The sequence below is a fragment of the Leuciscus leuciscus genome (assembly GCF_965113295.1).
Source record: "Leuciscus leuciscus genome assembly, chromosome: 22".
Classification (NCBI taxonomy): Eukaryota; Metazoa; Chordata; class Actinopteri; order Cypriniformes; family Leuciscidae; genus Leuciscus; species Leuciscus leuciscus.
The window spans coordinates 5,954,345-5,976,101 of NC_138746.1; the positions used below are offsets into that span (position 1 = coordinate 5,954,345).

A 21,757-nucleotide genomic window follows, 5' to 3' on the forward strand; every position below is an offset into this window, starting at 1 on the left:
GCCCGTTCATCGGAATCCAGATTTTATGGATTAACAGCTGATGGGACTACTGACGTGAGCACAACAGAGCAGTTCTCGTGTAATTTGCAATTTGTTGACGGCAGCCTGGAGTCTCACTGTTTATTTTTGGGATTTTATAATGCACAGGACAGCACTGGACAAACTCTATTCTCCTGCATCAAGGATGTGTTTTTGAGACTGAACATTCCAATCGAACGCCTTGTAGCATACTGCTTTGATGGAGCCAGTAATATGTCCGGGTGCTTTTCAGGAGTGCAGGCTCGCCTCAAAGAATTGTGCCCTCAGTCAATGTATGTACACTGTAACAACCACGCGCTGGACTTGGTGCTCCAAGAAGTTGCTTGTGAAGTGAGCCTTGTGGCCGACACTTTGAACTTTGTACGGGGTGTTGCTACTGTAATTGGAGAATCGCCAAAGCGCAAACAGCTTTTTGAGTCGCTTTTCGGTTGCGATGAGGTTGCGGTTAACATCCTAGGCCTTTGCCCGACGAGATGGTGTGTCCGCGCCACAGCCATCAAACGCGTCTGTTTCTCTTACGGTACTCTCCTGGCTACACTCAATTTGCTGAAAGATGACAAGAAGATTCTCAGAGGGGACAGCAGATCAAAGATTGGGGGACTGTGGAACCAAGCCCGAAAAGGGAGAACGTTTTTCGATCTTCTCTGTTGCCAGAGACGGATGCTCTGTTGCCATCCGTCTTTCGGATGAGACGTAAAACCGAGGTCCTGACTCTCTGTGGTCATTAAAAATCCCATGGCATTTCTCGTAAAGAGTAGGGGTGTAACCCCGGTGTCCTGGCCACATTCCACCCATTGGCCCTTACCAATCATGGCCTCCTAATAATCCCCTTACATTGAATTGGCTCCATCACTCACTCTCCTCTCTCCACCTATAGCTGGTGTGTGGTGAGCGCACTGGCGCCGTTGTACTGTGGCTGCCGTCGCATCATCCAAGTGGATGCTGCACACTGGTGGTGGTTGAGGAGAGATCCCCTGATATGATTGTAAAGCGCTTTGGGTGTACAGTAGTACATATGAAAGCGCTATATAAATGCCTCATTCATTCATTCATTCATTCATTCAAGCACTGTTCGAACCCTGCGAGGCAGTGGCTCGGGGCCTACAGAGCTCCAAAGCAAGTGCCCTTGGTGCACTTGAATGCGCAAATGTGCTCAAAGATCGCATAGCGGCACTTCGTGATGATGACATTGTGGAGGAGATGGTCCACAAGGTTGAAGCATGTGCCTCAGAGATGGACCTGAAAATGCCAGACACCACCGCAAGAGTGAGCAGAACCCCGGGCCGCTTTCGCCAAACCACGGAACCAGAGGCAGTGGCGCACAACGCAGCAACAGTGATTTGGCGACATCAGTTTTACCAGGCTGTTGACTTGGTGTCAGCGGAGCTGAAGAGACGGTTTGACCAAGAGAGTATGACACTAGCAGCGAGCCGAGAGAGGGCAGTAATAGTGGCAGCAGGAGGAGGAACTGTTGATTTGGAGCTCCTTCAGCTTCCCAAGGAGCTGGACACAGACCGCCTTAATCTCCAGCTCAAAATGCTTTGCGATGTCACCAGAGAATCTCAATGTAGCACAGTGAGAGATGTAGCATCATGCCTATCTAAGCTCCATCCTCAAACGAGAGCTCTATTTACTGAGGCTGAAAAACTCATACAATTGTGTCTGTGTTTACCTATATCAGTGGCCTCATCCGAGTGATCATTTTCCAACTTGCGCCGATTAAAAACATGGTTACGGTCCACCATGACACAGAAGAGACTCACACACAAGCTTGTCCCTGATGAATGTCCACACAGACATTTTGAATGCTTTGGACATCCATTCCCTCATGAGAGACTTTATCTACTCAGCTCCTGAGTGCCAAGCCACATTTGGAATAATTTAACAGGAGCACCCTGCTCAAGGTAAAACGTTCGGTTTATTATGAGCTGCCGCTGAGCAGTTTAACATAACATAACATACGCATTAATTTCACACTGATAATTTTGCTGAAAAAATTTATTTGGTTATATTATTGTGTGCTGTGCAAATTGGGCTTTTGAAACGGTGAAAATGTGCCTATATTTGGATATGTTCTTGTCCGCTGTGCGCTGTGGACCGTTTTAATTATTCGTAGGCTATTTTTACGTTCTTATTAGCTGCGTTCTGTGAGTGCGTGTGCGCCCTGACAGAGCCAGAAGTTAAAATAACGTTGGCTAATGTTTATGTGCTGTTCAAAATATTTGCTTTTGTGGATACTGTATGTTCTTGTCCGCTGTGCGCGACAACCTTTTGGACCTGTTTAACTATGTCTTCGCTATTTGTACGTGTCTGCTGTGTGCAACGGAGTCTGGTTACAAGATTGGTATAAATATGTTTGATTCTTATTGGTGTGTGTTTACTTTGTTATTAGACTTAGACATTATTATTAAGAGGTGTCCACCTGACATGCAAAAAATGCACCTCCCACTACAGCACCCCCAACTTAAAACCTCTTCCCACGGCCCTGAATATATGTTCTTTTTAATAATGCGGATAAATAAAGGATTGTTTCCTTCCGCACTGTTCGCCATGATGGTTTTGAATTGCTTGAAATATGATTCGAGTCACTTCAAAAAGGAAAACACAGTTTTCGCGCAATGTGCAGCGCAAGTCTTTCATATAAGCTACATGAATTAATGTTGTGAAAGTTTGCTTTTGCATTCGCAGACTTTTGTGCAATTGTAAGTTGTAATATTATATTTATTTTGTGTATATATATATGATTTATTTCATATAGGAAGTGTTCGAAATATATAGGAAGAAAGGAAGAAAAATATAAATACTAAATTGGGGGCGGGAGTTTATATGAATGTATCTCTGAAGGGAACTGACTGTCTTCAGAAAAGTTTCAATGGCATTTTCTTTTCCTCTTTCCTCTGTATAAAGTAGTGTTTATTAGCGCAGATCTGCTTCAGCGGTACCCAAAGAAACCACCGATTTTTTTACAAGCGCCACCAACTGTCAGAGAGTGAACTTGCATTTTCATTCAGTCAGTCTGCTGTTTTTGTTTTGTGCAGTTGTTTTATGTAGCATAGTTTCACAAAGCTAAAGTCAGACCATTAAATTTTTTGCTTTAAATCTTGAAATGAGACAATCTAATTCAAATGAAAAACAATTGTTCATGCTACGTGTGTGTAGCATCTTTGATTGGATCGTGATTAAAATTCAGTGGTTGCCTCTAACTTCAAATGGCTGTTCAAGGCCAGTTTGGCCTGTTATAGAGCAAATAAGCTTATTTGCTTAAAGAAATAATATTGGAAACCAGTATCGGAATTGGCCAATTTGCTTGTAAAAAAACATCTGAATCGGTGCATCACTACACAACACCTAAGAAAACCACCTAGTAACATTCTTAAAACCACTCAAAACAACTTAACTGCATAGCAACACCCTGACTGATAGTGACAACCATCCACAACAACTGAGTAAACGCCTACTAATGTTCTTAAAACCACTCTAAATAACTTGGTAACTGCATTGAAATGGTCAAGCACCACTCACAATTTCTTAAGGAAAAAATTATGGCATGAAAATTCTGTTATAACTTACAGATCCTTATGTTCTTCCAAACCCATATGACTTTCTATGCCGTATGATTCACCCTGATTCAAATGGAAAAAATGTCAACACAATTTAATCTAGGCAACTGCACAGCAACACCCTGGCAACGGTCAAGAGCCACTCACATTTTCTTCAGAAAACTTTGTATCATATTGCTGTTGGTGGCGTTTTAATAAAAGCACAAGCTGAATAATACCATCTGCTAAATGAAGAAATATAAACATGGTGCTTGACCAGGTTACCTTCTTTTTATTTTCATATTCAAGTAGTTTTTTGACTTCAGAAGACACACGCATGATCATATAATACCATTCCAGGGCAAGTTGGAGGATTAGAGAGGAAGTTTGAGGCCTGAGGAACAGCAGAGTAATTTGGCAGTAAATAATAACATCAACAGCACTATCATCACACCTTTGGGGGAAATGAGAGAGAGAGAGAGAGAGAGAACAAGAGAGCATGATCTCTAGTCTCTAGATCATTAACACACATCACCCTGCAATTAAAAACTCATTTATCTTAATTACTCAACTAATGGGACGAGTCCCCACAGAAACACACACACAGTCCCAAAGGACACCACAATGACATATACACACGTACACGTGCGCATATAGGTGTTAATGCTCAGAGAGAAGGTTAGCCACACACACACATACACATACAGATTCCACACATCAGCCTGTCTCTCTCTCCGCACTGCACACTCTTCAGTTCTGATGTGGCATGCCGTTATCGCTTCCTGAGATGTTAATTCATTACATGTTGATGAATTTACCAGTGCATCTGCACTAACGAGATTAGCTGTGTGTAAAGGTTGTTTGAAAAGTCTGTTTCTGTAATGTACACAATCAGAATCATAAAATCTTCTATCTATCTATCTATCTATCTGCACAACCCTAATGTTAACACAGGAAAGAAACTGCGCTCAACAAACCATTTCATATGATCTCAAACTGGACCCGAGGCTTCTGGAGAGAGCGCTCTACACATTTTCCCCTGCTTCTTTGATTGTCCCCTTTAGATTCTCACACAACGGCTTTGAGAGAGCATGCAGTATGAATTCTAATAGAGCCATTACCATTATGAATGATAACTAGGGATATTCCGCTGATCTAGGGTCAGGGCCCCGTGCAATAGCTCTTGTGATTACGGAGTACAGAATCAGGTTCAGGAAATAGCAGTGCTCCGCAAGCCAGCGGGAATGTTTAACCTACATCACGGACCCCTGTCCTATTGATTAGACCATTAGACTTGAACCGCTCGGAGGAAATTGACACAATCCTCTTTCCATATGAAATCTTTGCATTAATGCTCCTCAATTGAATGTCAGAACTATTAGATTTCTCCAGAATATTCATCTGTTCACTTCCCAGCTCTCCTCTAAAAACTGAATAATATGTCATTTTGGATGCGACTTGGGCTGATGTAACGATTCTCAAAAATAATGTCCTCGAGCCTCCCTGCACAACAGGAACTTGAAGAGGCTATTTTGTGATTATTGCCATTAGATGATAACCAACCGTTCGCTTGGAAGACAAAACTTTTAGTAAATACTATGTGCAAATGGCTTAAAAGCTTACTTGCCATCTGCAACCCTGCTTTATAGATTTTGGCCATATCCCAAACCCCAACCAGACCTATATCAGTCAACACTTAAATAACATTTTATGAAATAAATAAATAAAATGTATGCATTATAAAGTAATATTTATATTGTAAAATCATATTTTAATTATATTTACATGAATACATAAAATCATATAATTATATTTAAAATTAAATGCATGGTGAGTTACCAGCTATGGGAATCCCTCTCTAATCTCCCTTTACTGTCCTATCAAAAAGGCAAAAAAAATCCTGAAAATATAACTTAATATATCTATAAATGGTAACAAAAAAAGGTTTATGATCGGTCTTATCATCATGTCTGCTGTGAAAAGAAAAAAAAGCAATTTGTTTATTGTATATTATAGATGGCTTCATTTATTTATGTTATGTATTCATGTGTTTGAGACTTCAGGACTATAATGTGAGCGACATAATAGAAGCCTAATCAACTTTTGTCACAGTTGTATTTACAATGTGCAGTGAAAACTATACGAGCCTGTGGCGTGGACATTAATCTCAATTAGGGTGGCAGTAACAAACTGTGCTGCAACACATAAAATACAATAAATATGACGATTAAAAGAGAAGCATGTAATTTTGGGGTTGTTTTAGTACTTGCTCCCCCGATTTTACATAAATAATTCATAGGCTGAATTTCCTCAAATTGGCGCTATGAAAACATGGAACTGTATGTTTGAGCATCACGGCCAATACCGAGCAACAACCAATGGCATGAGTTTAGGGCAGGACTATCTGTTGGGGTGACAAATGGCAGATGTTCAGAAAATCCGTTGGAAAACAGAAACTACACACTTTGTCCTTTAAAGCTACAGTGTGTAATTTTTTAAGTTGATTTTTTTGCAAAAAACACTTTGTTCTTTCAAAATGATATGTGCTCATTAATGTGTAATTACTTCTACCAACTAATCAAGTATTCTCGTAAGCGTAGAATCTGCCATTTAGAATACATACGAGCGAGCCGCTCGAATGGCGGCAGCCATGTTGCACCTCCATCTTGAAAATACATTCGCCAAAGAGGGACATACCTGGAAATTCAAGCTTCGCCTTTCGCCGTTTTACACTCAGTGACACCGTGACGAATGCGAGGGGGAGATTACTCGCGACTGCCGGCAGATTTGAAAGATTGCTGAAGATGGAGGATCACGCCTATTCTCGAGGACATGTAGCAGAGTCGCCAAGGAAGCGAAAGAGAGAATTAAAACGTCAACGCCACAGGCAAATCAGCAAGACCAAAGTCAATATTGGAGTAACTTTTCCCAGATGGAAAGAGCTCATGAGGAGCAAAGATTTTAAAACGGACGCCGAAGTTGCCTGCTTTCTTCTCGACAGGTAATTCAGCCTATTTGTGTAAATTCGAAGTTTTATAGTTGCTTGTCTAACTATAGCATGGTTGTGCATAACGCCAGAACGACCTCTAGTATAACCTGCGTTACTTTTCCTCGCGTCAATGGTGAAAAAGTACTGTTTACTTTGTAACATAAATCTGTGCTGCGACGGATCACAGGTGAATAGTTTTAAAGGCGCAATTGGACGAAGTCAAACTGGAAGCCATGTTAATCTTGGAATAATACGGCCACCGTAGGAGTTAAAACGCCCTCGGAATTGAAAGGAACAGAAACTAATATTCACTGGGTAGTCATATACAATTTCACCGCTAGATGGGGGAAAATATCACACAGTGTAGCTTTAATATAACTCAATCAGAAAAAAACATTAGCGACTTTTACAACAACATTTGCATATATAAACTTTTTAAAGGGGTCATGATATGAATTTTTTATTATTTTAATGTTCCTTGAGGTTCACTTATAATGCTAATAAAGTTTTTTGCTAAAAACAAACAAACAAATATATATATATATATATATATGTGGAAAAACAATTATTTTCAACCTTCATTCTGATCATTCTGTCTGAAATGATCCGTTTTAAGGGGTGGATTTAAAGGGATCATCGGATGGAAAATTCACTTTCATATGGTGTTTGCATATAAATGTGTCTTTGCAGTGTGTGGACACAACCACCATACAATGAAAAAAATCCATTCACTCCTTTTTTTTTATCCTCAAAAAGTCTAAACACTCTCAATAATCAGGCCGTGTGGATTTTCTGAGGAATATGTCTCATTGCTCATGCTCCACCCACGACCACTGACAGACTGTCCTGTATTAGCATATTTTTGCCCTCAGCCATTTGTATACTGTCCACCAAGGCAGCACTATATGTGTCTTGTGTCGACACGCCCCAGGTAAAAAGGGTGTTGTTTTACACAACCATTGAGGAATTTTAACCAAAGTATGTTACAAACTTTACATGAAGACCCTAAAGAATCATACCAACTTGTGGAAAATGGGCATCCGATGACCCCTTTAAGGCTTGTCAGTAAACTGCCACTGTTATGATTGGCTAACATCTGAAAGAAACGCCAAATAAACCTAGAGAATTTACAACGTTTTATTACAATAGTGTTCTCATTATAATGTCATGTATATGGCAGTCCCAATCATAGTTATTAATGTGCATTGCTGTGTGAGCTGGGCATCGCTAAAGCTACAGACACCGGTACAATGAAGCGCTTTACTGCATCGTTCATTAACTCAATTAAACGCATCCTATATTAGATTAATAAGGTATATATATATATAAACAAAATAAACATAATATTACAACTTAAATGACACAAAATGCAGCGAATGCTCAAGCGAACTGAAGGCTTGACTCAGTAGACGCGCTCTTTCCACCACAACATGCTTGTCACGCTGAAACACTGGCGAACAAGAATTCACAACATCCTTTTACAGTCGAGTTTTCATTATAATATTATTAAGCCAATATGACAGATTTGTGCTGCACATGTTACACTTAACTGTATCTTCCTTTTGAAGTGATTCCAATCACATATCAAGCAATTCAAAACCATCATAGTGAACAGTGTGAATCTGAAGTGTCTCTGCTTAAGGAAATAATACATTATCTATCGGCTTTAATATATCGGCCTAATTTTCTTATCGGATCGATTACGATTACATTAAAAATGACCATTTATCGGCCGATATCGATGTGTGGTCGATATATTGTGCATCCCTAAAATAAAACCTTTTTTTATTTCTTTGTGAACTCATTACACTGTGCCTCGTTTCAAAAAACAAAATGCTCCGAACAAACATGTAATCCTCCAATGCAATCTGGGACATCATTAAAATAAATCATCATCTTGTTTTTGAAGTCAGTACAAAGACGCAAATGAGCAGTTTAACCTGGAACTTTCTTTCACTCTTCCATCTGTCCTGTTGTCGGCAGACTCAAGCACGTAGAGTATGTCAGAAACTGAACGTGCGTCTGTATACTGTATCCAGTCAGTGTAGACAGCGTCAGTGATTATAATGGGTATAATGCTTTTGAAGTGACACTCACATCCAGTGTAGACAAATGTCAGCCATTAAGCGACTGAACACCAGTGGGCGGAGCCTATGGTGCGATGATGTAAAACTGCTTGTCGATGTCTTGCTCAACAATACAATTTCTCTACACATATTCATCTACAAAAACCCATTCAACACCAGACTGAGCCACTGAAGGTTCTCAATGTACATCTAAAATACATGGTGAAACCCTCTCTCTTGCTCTCTCTCTCTCTCTCTCTGTCTGTCTGACTGTCTGTCTGTCTCTCGCCCTCCATTCTGTCCCTCCCTTTGCTCTGTCTGCCTCATGCTGATAGCAATGAAAGTGATCTACGGGGAAAGCCATACACAATAACTGTGTGTGTGTGTGTGTGTGTTGCGCTGTGGGTAGGTTTGTCCTGCTGTGTTAAGCTCATGTATGGATTAAACCGAAAAAGGCTTTCAGTCACACACACACACCACTGACGCATATAGGCCACTACAGCAAGAAAAACCATCCTATACTCAACACTCAAATTATACTATAAACACAGTCAAAGTCATTGTATAAATGTCTGCTTGTGGTTATTTGCTGTAACTGGACAGTGATCCAAGCACATACTGCCATGAAGTAAGAGAATTTTACTCTGAAATCTAAGAGTAAGAGAATTTTGAGTTAGTATTAGAAATGCCATGAAATGCATATTGTGACTTTTTCTGGCACGCTGAGAACAGTCAGCTTTACATTAGTTGTGTGATTTACTTTGAACATGTATGAGAAATTCATTCTGGTTTCACTTTATATTCACATTCACACCAATCTAAATCTTTATGGCCATTACAGGTTATAATTCAAGGTAACATTATGCAACTAAACAGAGGAGAAGTGTTACGTTTAGATGAAGATGAACGTATAAATGCCTCATTCATTCAAGATGCGGAGAGCATAGCGGATCATATAAACAGTTTCACTTTAATAAAACAAAACAAAAGATTGACATCCAACATGAAAATATGATGACACTGTGCTCCACACACAACCTTGAAACACAACCTTGAAATCAAAACCAAAACACCAACATAATGTGACATGGAGATGATATATATAGTATATCTTCAGATTTGGGAATCAAAAATAAAACAAAAATAAAACATCAAATATTAAAAAGGGAAATCTAAAAAAATATTAAATATTATTAAGTATAAAAGGAATATATTGTTTTTATTATTCTTATTCTTATTATATATTTTATATACATTCTTTTTTTATATAATAAGATAAGTGATATAATATATCAATAAAGCTCAGTGTGAATAAATTCATTCTTCTTAAAGGGATAGTTCACCCAAAAATGAAAATTATTTCATTAATTGCTCACCCTCACGTTCCAAACTCGTAAGACTTTTGTTAATCCTCGAAACACAAACTAATATTTTTCAATTTCTTTCCCTCCATTGATAGCTATGCAACTACCACTTTGATGCTTCAAAAAGTTCACAAAGAGATCGTAAAACTAATCCATATGAATTGAGAGGTTTAGTCCAAATTTTCTGAAGAGACTGGATTGCTTTATACTGTATGAAGGACATATTTAATTTAAGCTTTTATTCACATATAAACATTTATCAAAGCACACATCAGTTGTGGTAAACGAAAGCTCAAGCATGTTCGCTTAACGTGTGAGAACCAATGAGGTTCATTCTTGCGTAACGCAGCACGTTTGAGCTTCATGAAGAACCAATGAGGTTTGTTCTCATGCATCAAGCAGGTTCGGTTGAGCTTTTTTATGTTCGCTGATCAATGTTTATGTCAATAAAAGCCTAAATTCAGTCTGTTCATCATATAAAGTGATTGAGTCTCTTCAGAAAACATGGACTAAACCGCTCAATTCATGTGGATTAGTTTTATGATCTCTTTATGAACTTTTGTGTTCCAAAGATGAACGAAACTCAGGCAGTTCTCAACCCCCCTAAACTATAATCACTTATCTAAAGTATCGGGCCAGCGCTGCTTCTTCAAGAAAGTTTATCATTTTAACATGTTTTAAGGTCTTGTCAGATTAAACATTCAAGTGATTTTAACAGTAATACTTGTTAATAATAATGATATGATGACATTTTTCTGTTAGTCAAACAGTAGCCTACACATACTGATTTGAACTGTACCACACAAAGACTAGTATCATTGTATTATTTATAAAACTTTTGTATTGACTTGATACCAATTTAAGTACCGGAGGATCAAATCCTGGAATGTGATAATCATGATGGATGTGACTGACCTGATATGATCGTGTATCCAATTCCACGTGGTCGACCTAAGTCCTGATCGATCGCCCTGATCTTACGGACTTCATAACCCTACAGACAATCAGAGAGAGAAGAGAGAGAAACATGAAAATTATGCAAAGAAGCGCACAAATATTTTGTCTTTAGTTTAAACATTTAGGGCCAGATTTAATAAACAGGGCAGATTAGCATGAGAGCGCAATTCAAAAACAGCGCAGTTGGGAGTGGAAAGTTCTGCGCGTGATCTACTGACAGAAGCAGCCGGATCATTTCCATAATGACCAACACAATCTACCAAGAGCAGCGCGAGTTAGCGTCTGGTTTAAAACGTGCTTTTTTTGGGCGGTAAATAATGGAGCAAACAACAGTAAATTGACGAGCGCAAACCTTAGTAAATCACCTTGCGTGATTCATTTAAATATTCTCCTCCCATAAATTTTGCATCTGAAAAGGAAACTCCTACAAATGCATAAGCAAACAGCCTTTAAAAATAACCCTGTTGACACCTTTTCAGCGCTAGTTTTTTAGTGCCAAAAGAGGGTTTAAGCCGTTAGTAAATCCGACAATAATTTGTTTTTAAAACTCTTTGCATGAAATGTGTGCTTGTGCTGTCGTTCGATAAAATAAATGGTTTTATTTTTGTCTAATTTAAATGTCCAAATATTTTTTGCCGTCATTGTATTTCTCGTGTGCAACCGTTGAGGAAAGATCATGGTGAGGGATGTTACACTGACATCAGCTTCAAGAACGAACGAATCAAATGAGACATGAAAACAAACGGCAAAATATTCCAAGTTAGAGGACTCTTTGATCCTGAATGAGAAAGCGTACAGATGCTTAAAGAGAAAAGTGAGAGAGCATCTCCCATTGATCCAGCTAATAGTGTCTGAGAGCTGTTTATGCTTCATTTCTGCCAACACTCTACTGCTATTACAGCACACAATCAATTACAGCACGTTTAGCGCAAGAACGTGAGGAGGAGAGAGGGAGAAATGGATGACAAAAGCGTGGAGTGAGCGACTGAACGGAGGATGAAGTGTGGCTGAAGTAATTTGCGAGCTATTCTCTTTCCAGCCGCACAAGTGGAATGTTCAATCATGCACACGTTTCTCTCTCTCTTTCTTTCCTTTCCTCTCATCCTTAAATATTTCGCCCTGCACCTTCTCGTCCACTCCTCCATCCTCCCTCCATCCGTGTCTCTTCTCTTGCACCATTTCAGATCAAGCGCCTGACAGCCAAATTGTGTTTGCCCCTAAAAAGCCTTTAAATGTCACCCTGACAAAAGAAAACGCCAAACAGCTGTGAAAAAACACCCCACTTTTCCTGCAAAACACAGTTTTTCTCTACGTTTTAGCTGTTCTCAAACTTTGGTCCATTTGGCATGAACATGACCCGCAGAGCTACGCTTGTGCCAGGAGGTCAGGGTTTGAATGGTTTGTATGCTACACCACTCCATAGAGCATTCAAAAGTAGCTGTGTATTCTGATAAAACATCTATTTTTTATTAAAAAAAAGTTTTCATTACATTATAGTTATGGAAGCAAATTTCTGTTTAAGAGTAAGAAATTAAATAATTGTGAGATATATAATTGATTATAAAAAATAATTGAGATACACTACCGTTCAAAAGTTTGTTACTGTTAAATTTTTTTAAAGGAAATTAACAGTATATTAACAGTGACAGTAAAGACATATATCATGTTACAAAACATTTCTATCTCAAATAAATCAGTTTATTTACTTTCTTCTCAGCAAAGAATCCTGAAGAAATATATATTACAGATTTAAAAAAAATATGTATGAATCACAGCTGTTAACACTGATAAATATAATAAATATTTCTTGAGCAGCAAATCAGCGTATTAGAATGATTTCTGATGGATCATGTGACACTGAAGACTGGAGCCATTGTAGGAATAAATTACGTGTTTGAATATACTTAAATAAAAATCAGTTATTTTAATTTGTAAAAATATTTCACTTATATTTACTGTTTTACAATCAAATAAGTGCAGCCTTGGTGAACATGAGAGACTTATTTCAAAAACATAACTTTTTTTTTTTTTTTTTATATAACGACCCCAATCTTTTGAACAGTAGTGTACAGTTTAAAATAAGAAATGGTCACAATTGTGGCATTTAAGAATCACACTGTGAGATATAAAGTCACAATTCCAAAAAATAAGTTGAGTCACATTGTGAGGCGCAATTATTATCGCAATTACATAATTATTTCAATATAAGGCATGAAGGAGCTTCCATATAAAGTAGATATTTCAGTATTGACCAATTTTTAGGCGGACTCTTTAATGAGTAGTTCATCTAAAAAATGTCTTTCTGTCATTATTTAACCAAAACATTAGAAATATATACAAAAATATAATTTAAGAATCTTCACTAAATTATTATAGTAAATCATACTGGTTTGGGACAATTTGAGGGTGAGTAAATAATGATAATTGAGTTTTGAGTAAATTATTGCTTTAAATGAAGTGCTTCTACAATGTAAAAAAGCCATTGAGATGAGAGGGAAAGTGTGTGTGTGAGAGCGATGCACCTGAGTTGGAGCGGGGGGTTAAGAGTTGTGTTTTGACAGATGACCCACGACAGTTCTGCGTGTTTGATATCTGTTTGCGTGTAAATGTCAGTAGCCTTGAGAACTCTCCACACCCACTCAGTCACTTAGCCTGAGGCCGTCGTCTGAGCCGACACACTCCATACGCGTGTGTGTGTGTGAGGGAAGATAAGCTTTAAGCTCTCTGCGTGTGGCTAAGTGTACGTGTCAACATCGTTTTATATGAACATGCAAGTGTGACGTGTGCAGTTATTGAGGCCGTACGTGTTTCGAGTGTCTAATTCTCAACACAAAGACCTCTTGTCTTTTTTTAATAGTGCTTCCTCAACTTTTCCAGCATTGATGTAGGATATAAGGAATGAAATGCCAAAATCAATCATGTCCACTTGGAACTTGATGCTGACTGCCACATTTAGACAGGACAACTGGTCTAAAGTCATCACTGTCTTCTTACTCCTGACCTTCCTGAGACGACTGATAGATCCGTGTCACAATGCTTCACTTCTGACACGCTCATGAGTTAAAATGCAAGCAAATGGACACCAGAGCGAGAGAAATGGAAGGAGAGAGAAAATATGGCCATGAAAGGAAGAGAAATAGGTAAAAAGCAGAAACTGAATCAATCTATCTATCTATCTATCCATCCATCCATCCATCCATCCATCCATCCATCCATCCATCCATCCATCATCTATCTAACTATCTATCTATCCATCTATCCATCTATCTATCTATCTAACTATCTATCTATCCATCTATCCAACTATCTATCTAACTATCCATCCATCCATCCATCTATCTATCTATCTATCTATCTATCTATCTATCTATCTATCTATCTATCTATCTATCTATCTATCTATCTATCTATCTATTTGTTTTAAATTCAAGTTTGGTTTCTGTAAACTTTAGTGCTTTAAATTTAAGATAAAATGTTTGGTTTCATTTGTGTTTTGTGCAGAAAAATCATTGTAACTGGCTATATTTTGTCTAAAATGTGAGTTACTTATTATTACATTACTTTTTATTGAACTGCTGTTCAGTATAAAATCGATACAGCATTTCAGTAAGTGCAAATCTCCTGTGGAAATATATGATTTTTGGTTTATGATCTGTTATAAACCAGAGCTATTTTACTCTGATTCCACTTTTGATTCTACACAGACAGAAGCACACACACATCCTCAGAGCCTGTGTACGTGTAAAATGAGACAGGAATGAACGGCCGGTGGTGAATCTCAGGCTGAATGACCTTTCGTGACCCTCATGCTGAGCCAGTCACATCATAAACCTATCACTATAATTACAAGAATATTCCAGCGAGAGTTCACAGGTGTAAATGCTGCTTCTCCAATAATTATTGTCTAATTACTCAACACACACATTCTATCACTCTTTGTCAGCCAAATTACCTCTCTCTCTTTCTGTCTGTCTCTCTCATTCTCTGGAGCATTTTATGTTTACACAAACCTTTACTTTACTTTTTTCCTCCTACATATATTACCGTTTTATGGGGTCTATCTAAATATTACCTGGCTGTGACTCAAAACCTAGCAAAATTCCATCCTATCTAACATGCTTATGAGACCCAAATATGCTGTCAACATAGGCAGCTCACTAGGTTTTGTGCCAATCCATCTGGATCAATCTCACGGAAAAATTATCCAGGACATGTCCAGGTTTGCAATTAAGAAAAATGGAAATTACAAACACATTAAAGTTATTAGAGAATTTGAGAGAGACCTTTTCTTAATTGTCATGAAAATAGAAAAATAAAATGGTAACTGTAAATAAACAAATAAATAAAAAATTAAATGTAAATGTAAGTATAATACATATAAATAATAATTCAATATATTTTTGTGGGGCGGGGTCAAATTTTATAACACCCACTTAAACACTACCGAATTAAGTAGAAAGTAAGATTACTGACTGGTGGTGCGTCCTCCATTATATTAGTGCTGTAGGGGAGGTTGGTGAAGATGGGGTCCATATCTTGGATATCAGTGATGGTAATTGCCAAATTAGACAGACTAGAGAGCGGACGGCGTTTATCCTGGTCCTGTTACAACAAAACAAATACATGTTTTATTTAGCTTTGGAATTGACAGAGTTCCACACAATCATTTGACAATGTAAAACTGTGTTTTCTAACCGTGGCATTAACAGTGAGCTGATAGCTGGTTGTCGTCTCGTAGTCCAGCGCTCTCGTCACAGTAACGATTCCTCTGGCCCCATCAATGGAGAAGAACGGAGAGGGAGGCTGGAAGGAGAACAGCACACTACCACCCACGCCTTGATCCGGGTCTGTCGCATTCACCATTAACACTGACGTTCCCACTGGAGTGTTCTATGCACACACACACACACACAGAGAGAGAGAACAATGATACATGTTAATAAAATCATAGTTGCATGATGAGCATTATTTAATGCTGTGTTTAAGCATATTTCAGATGATGAGTGACAGCTCTTGTCTCTGTCATTTCACCTGTCAGTAAGTGACACACATCTGAGATGATCAGACCCCTGCTGTCACTGAGACATGATGCAGTCCGTCAGCACACGAGAGAGAACACACACACACTAAAATGCTAGAGGAGCATTTTCTCCCTAAGTTTTAACCCAATATTTATACATTATCTTTAGGGACGGGGTCAAAATTGGTGAATTGGATAAAAATTAGTCCAGGTCAAATTTTACTCTAAAACAAGTCAGTCTGAAAATTCTACTTTACAAAAATAATGTAGTGAAAATTATTAATTTTTTTTATATAAAAATACATACACATATCATGTCCCTCTTTTTCTATATTTTCATTATTTTCAATGCTGGTTCTCATTACTGTAATACATTACTGTAAAAACATACTGTAATATATATTTCTTTAAATCAACATAAAAGCCATACAAAATAAATACTACTATGATATATAAACACTTTACAGCTTACATTTTTATTTTTTTTAAACAATAAAGTAATTAGAATCTATTTTGATTTATTATTATTATTATTATTTATTATATTTTTGCAGAATTTAGATTTTTTGGGGGAAATGTGCAAAAAAATCGTAATTGTCCGGAAATAGGATTAATTTTCTTTATGCAAAATATAATTTCTTTTTTCTTTCTTTTGATTTTGGGGTATAATTTGACCCAGACATATTCTAGACAGATTTCATTACTCATAAATACATTGTTCAAAAGTTTAGGGGTCAGTCAGTCAATTATTAATATTTTTTATTTATATTAATATTTTAGTAATTAATACTTTTATTCAGAAAGGATGCGTTCAATGCGTTCAATTTATCAAAAATGACAGTAAATGCATCTATAATGTGACAGAAGATATTTAGCAGCACAGATGCTTTCAACATTGAAATAAGAAATGTTTCTTGAACACCAAATCAGCATATTAGAATGATTTCTGAAGGATCATGTGACACTGAAGACTGGAGTTTTTGATCAAAGAAATGCAGCCTTGGTGAGCATTAGAGACTTCCTTCAAAAACATAAAAAATATTTACAGACCCTAAACATTTAACATAAATGGTAGTCTACAAATCGTCTGCACACCATCTATACATACAGTATATATTTACATATCTACACTAGACAAATGCAAGGCTGCATCTGAAATCGTATACTTCCCTACTATATAGTAGGTGAAAAACAGTATGTGACGAAAGAAGTCTGTCTGAATTCACAGAACTCATAAAATAGCAGGCAAAAAGCATCCAGCTGACCTACTTCTTATGGCGAGATTCTGAAGTGGGCATACAATGTTTACTATCCCATGAGGCCACAGGAGAGGATTTATGAATGGGAGTGAAGCGACGCAACTGATACTGGCAGGTCACATGATAATGACAACATGGCAGATGTAATACGTCCAGATTACATTCATACTACACACATTTATACTATATAGAACATACTTTTTTTAGCTTTTTTGTCGTGAAGTAATTACTTATTAAAAACATGTACCTATTTAAGAGAGAATGTGATTTCGGACGCAACGCATTTTCTACACTGTAAACCCAGATTTTGTTTCTAATCAAACTTAAGAGTGATCATTACTTATTCGTTTAGGTTTAGTAAAAACCTGCTATCATTACTAAACAACATTAGTTGTTTGTACTATTTAGCTGAAAGATTCATTGCACTAATCAGGTTTAGCAGAGATAACGTGGTATGTTTACTTTCATAAGGAAGGGGAGGGGGCTATCAGGGACGGACTGGGGCTAAAAAACAGCCCTGGACTTTCTCCCAAATAGGCCCGCCATTCGCCTCTAGCCATGTGCAACAGACTAGCCAGGATGTCCTGATACTATGCCACAATACTGTAGCCTATCAGACAAGGTATTCACAGCAAGTAACATCTCAAAACCAATGATGATAATTGGGGTTGTGTTTATTAATGAAGCCTCAGCCTTCAAATATAAACAAAAAAATGTATAATGCCATAAAATACAAATAATGAAATGTCAATTGCTACAGAAACCCCAAATTACACAAACTTGTAATTATAAAACATACATAGTTACTATATATACCAGGGGTTTCCAACCTTTTTGTGTGCGAGGGCTACCTCAAGGGATAAAATAATCTAGAAGGGATTTTTATTTGTTATACTCCAATATTTATTATACATATAACATGGTGAAGCTTTTTTACTTGTCACCATCATATGGGAAATAATAAAATATCTTGATATTCTGGTTCAGACTTACAAGCGTTTAAAAAAAAACAATTCCTGAAAAATGATGAAAATATTAATAGATTTTTTTGTTGATTTTCTGTAAACCTATTGTATGTGTTATCAAAAACAGTAGCCTAAACATTTAGTATAAATATACATGAAAAAAAATAAAAAAAAATAAACTGCCATAGCTTCTAAACAAAACATTAGGCTACTGCATTACATTTAATACATTTATACATGACTATATTAATATAACAGCATTTTTAATATGAATACAGGCACATTTCTGCCAAAAACGTTTGTTTTACTAAAGTTAGGCTAATTCATAAGTTGTGGTGTGAAATGTCTTCTAACTGGTTTGTTCTTGGAACAATGTTTCGCCTGTTTTTTGCGTCAATATGTTGAGAATATTATATCAGCGCTGTTTCATCTGGCTTTTAACAAGCTTAAATCACATAGTCATTTGTGTGTTTATAAGAGAGATAGAGAATTCTGCGCTGAATTGAAATGGTTCTCAGTGGATCGCGCAGAGTCTGTGTAATAATGTTCGCATGATCCGCACAGCTGCTTTGGCCGCTATCGCTGTTTTTTGGGCCGAGCTGATAATGCTCTGCGCTGCTCAGATCAAACCAGTTTTGTTCTGCTTTTTGAGCGTTTGTCATTTGATGTTTCTCATATGCAACACAAATGACAGAGTATAATCAAAGAGAATTGGGTAATTTTGTAGAGGCAAAAGTTCAAATTGAAACGTTTAGTTGAAAAGGTCGCAAAATGATACCATTTATTCGAAGTCTGGAACCCCGACGGCAAGTTGGGGCTATTTATAGAATGTGTTTGTGGCTAGGCCGACTCTTCTTCCTCAGTTGTTGTTTTTTACACGTAGGATATAAGTGATCGTATTAGTGCCCCTGCTGTTGGCTGTTCATATTGCTTTATTAGACTTTTTTTTTCTTTTTCTTTTTGCCAACGGCATTCGGTTGGACGGCCGTTCTGGACTTTTCCAGAACGCACAGATTGTCAGTCCGTCCCTGGGGGCAATAATTCAAAAACCTGTCTGGTCACGTGAAAAGACCAGTGTCTAACGTGCGTCCAAGGGGCTCTACACCTGGCGGGACGAGCACAGACCTCGGCAGCAGACGGTACCCTGACTAGTAAGCAACCTTACTAATATTACCAATATTGAAGACACCTGATGTTAACAAGCAGAATCACTGAAGGAGAAAATCTAATTTCCGAAGACACCGTTATGGTGATCAGTGTTTGCTTTAGTTGGGCTCTTGACCCTTAAACTGTTAACATTAGATTTTGTTTGGCTGTTGTATCTGAGTTGTAACTCTCAGATGAACAAAGAGAAAAGTTGATCAGGTGGTGTTGGTTATGTTTTGACATAATCATAATTTGATCTGAATCACAAATCTCATTTAGAGAGTTATGTCTACCTTGTTGATTACAGCAGCCCTGAGATTCTTCAGCAAATGATTTTCAGCATTTTCAATATAATTCAAAATATTTCTTAAAAGTTGTTCTGATCAAAAGACTTTGAAAATTACTTTATTTAGACACACTGACATCAATAATCAGCCTGTGAATCTCAACAATGGTGACAATAATAAAGCATGTTGCAGTGCATTCTGGGTGCCACCAATCAAAACTCATTCATGGCTTCCATCATGCATTGCGGTATGAATAAATTATGATCTGAATTGTCTTAGTAATTTCCTTTCCCTAATTGAATATTCAGTTTGTCACCATTGTTGAGATCCATACACTGATTCTTGATGTTTGTGTGTGCCTAAAAGAAAGATTTTGTTTCATCAGAACAACTTTTAAGAAATCCTTTAGATTATTTAGAAAATTCTGGATCTTATGCTGTAGAATCACAGTGATGCTGTAATCAGCAATAGAATAAGAATAAGTAATGATCACTCATAAGTTTAATTAGAAACAAAATCTGGGTTTACGGTGTAATAGCTAGTTTAATCTAATGATTTTGAGAACACACTACTAATAAATATAAATATAAATACTAAACTTAAGGTTCCATGTTAATACAACTCAACAAGTTTAGTTTCAGCTTGTGTAAAAGGTTAGGGTTCCATGTTAATACAACTCAACATGTTTAGTTTCAGCTTGTGTAAAAACTAAAGTGGTATAGGCAACGGGTTTCCAAGCGATTTGTGAGTAAAGTTAACTAATTCGGGTTAAGAGTGTATATGGAAAAGGAAATGCAACTTCAAGAACTCTTGTAGAGAGTCACAGCTGACTATGAATAGCCAGCTACATTATTTATGCTTATATATGCCATTTACATATAAAGCTGTGTCACAGCATTACTCCCAGAATCCCTCGGCCACAGAAAGAGAACAAAAGAGAGAGAAAGAGACACTTCCCATTCCAAAACAGTAAACCATATCCTTCCTGAGAGAGAGAAGTTGTACTTCAGCAAGCACTCACTCTTTATCTCTTTCAATAAAACAGGAGATATCCATCCTTTGAAAAGAAAGGATTAGAAAAGATTCAGATAAACTATTGGAGAAAAAGAAAGCATGAGAGGTATAAAGGACAAAGATAAAAGAGAGAGAAAAGAGGATTAGAAAAAAAGGGAATCATAAGAAGGAATGAAGATAGATGTGGACAGTGAATTCTTGCCTCGACCTGATAACGTCCTCTCACACTCTCACGGCACAGCAACCCTCAGATCCTCCACGCTAAAGTTCATGCACCTCAAAAACAATCCCCTTCAGGTCAACTGAGGAAACTGGACCACTTATTTTATTGTTCAAATCAATAATTGCAATCATGTGTATGTAAATACAGACTTTGAGTTTTAGCTTTTTAATCAAGTCAGTGATATTTTTCATTTCTATTGAGACTATTTTCACCTATTGAGTGGACAGCATTTCCACCTATGGGGGGGGAGGGGGAGTTATCCTAACCTATAACATTTGAGGTTAGGAAAAAAGCCTAGCAAGAATATAAAATAAGAAGAATGAAGGAAGAAAAGAATGCATGAGTGGGAGAGAGAGGCATATCTAATAGTATTAAGAACCTCAAATACAGCAGGGACTCCCCAGCCTCTTTCAACTGCAGTATGTTAGAGAAGATTATTCCCAAACCAGGAAGACAGAAAGAGGGAAATGGGAGGAGAGAAAGAGGATACTTATTATTAGCTTTCTGGCTCTTATATTGTGGCACAAGTAAAATCAGTTTACACAAAAACACCATAGGAAAAAGAGTGACATCAAGTTTATAGTTTAGCACGGTCTGGTTTAACACTTGTTTCTATTGAAGCTTTAGCGTTCATCTTACGGAAACGGGTCAATATATTGTGTTTTGTATTAATTCCGTGCTTTTATGCGGAGCAGAGTGAATGACACTTGGATTTACTTTATGTGCATCGTGTAACCGGTCCTACTCAACCTGCTCCAAACGGGATTCGAACTGGGTCTCCGGCATGGGAGGCGGGCGCGCTAACAAGGACGCTAAAGACCGCAGCACCACCTAGCGCGCCTCTTGAGGCCAGGGGAGTGAGGTTTACACACACACATCTTACTTGCCT

General features: G+C 37.5%; 1 protein-coding gene across 1 annotated transcript in view; it reads right to left on the reverse strand.

Annotated features, from left to right (window-relative positions):
• The window catches only part of cdh23 (cadherin-related 23), a 270,521-nt gene that overhangs the window by 149,342 nt on the left and 99,422 nt on the right, over window positions 1-21,757 (reverse strand). The window contains exons 7-9 of the mRNA XM_082153247.1: window positions 15,650-15,844; window positions 15,428-15,556; window positions 10,913-10,991 (exon numbers count right to left, since the gene is read on the reverse strand). Of these exons, the coding sequence (XP_082009373.1) occupies window positions 10,913-10,991; window positions 15,428-15,556; window positions 15,650-15,844 (403 nt within the window). The remainder of the gene's footprint in view (window positions 1-10,912; window positions 10,992-15,427; window positions 15,557-15,649; window positions 15,845-21,757) is intronic.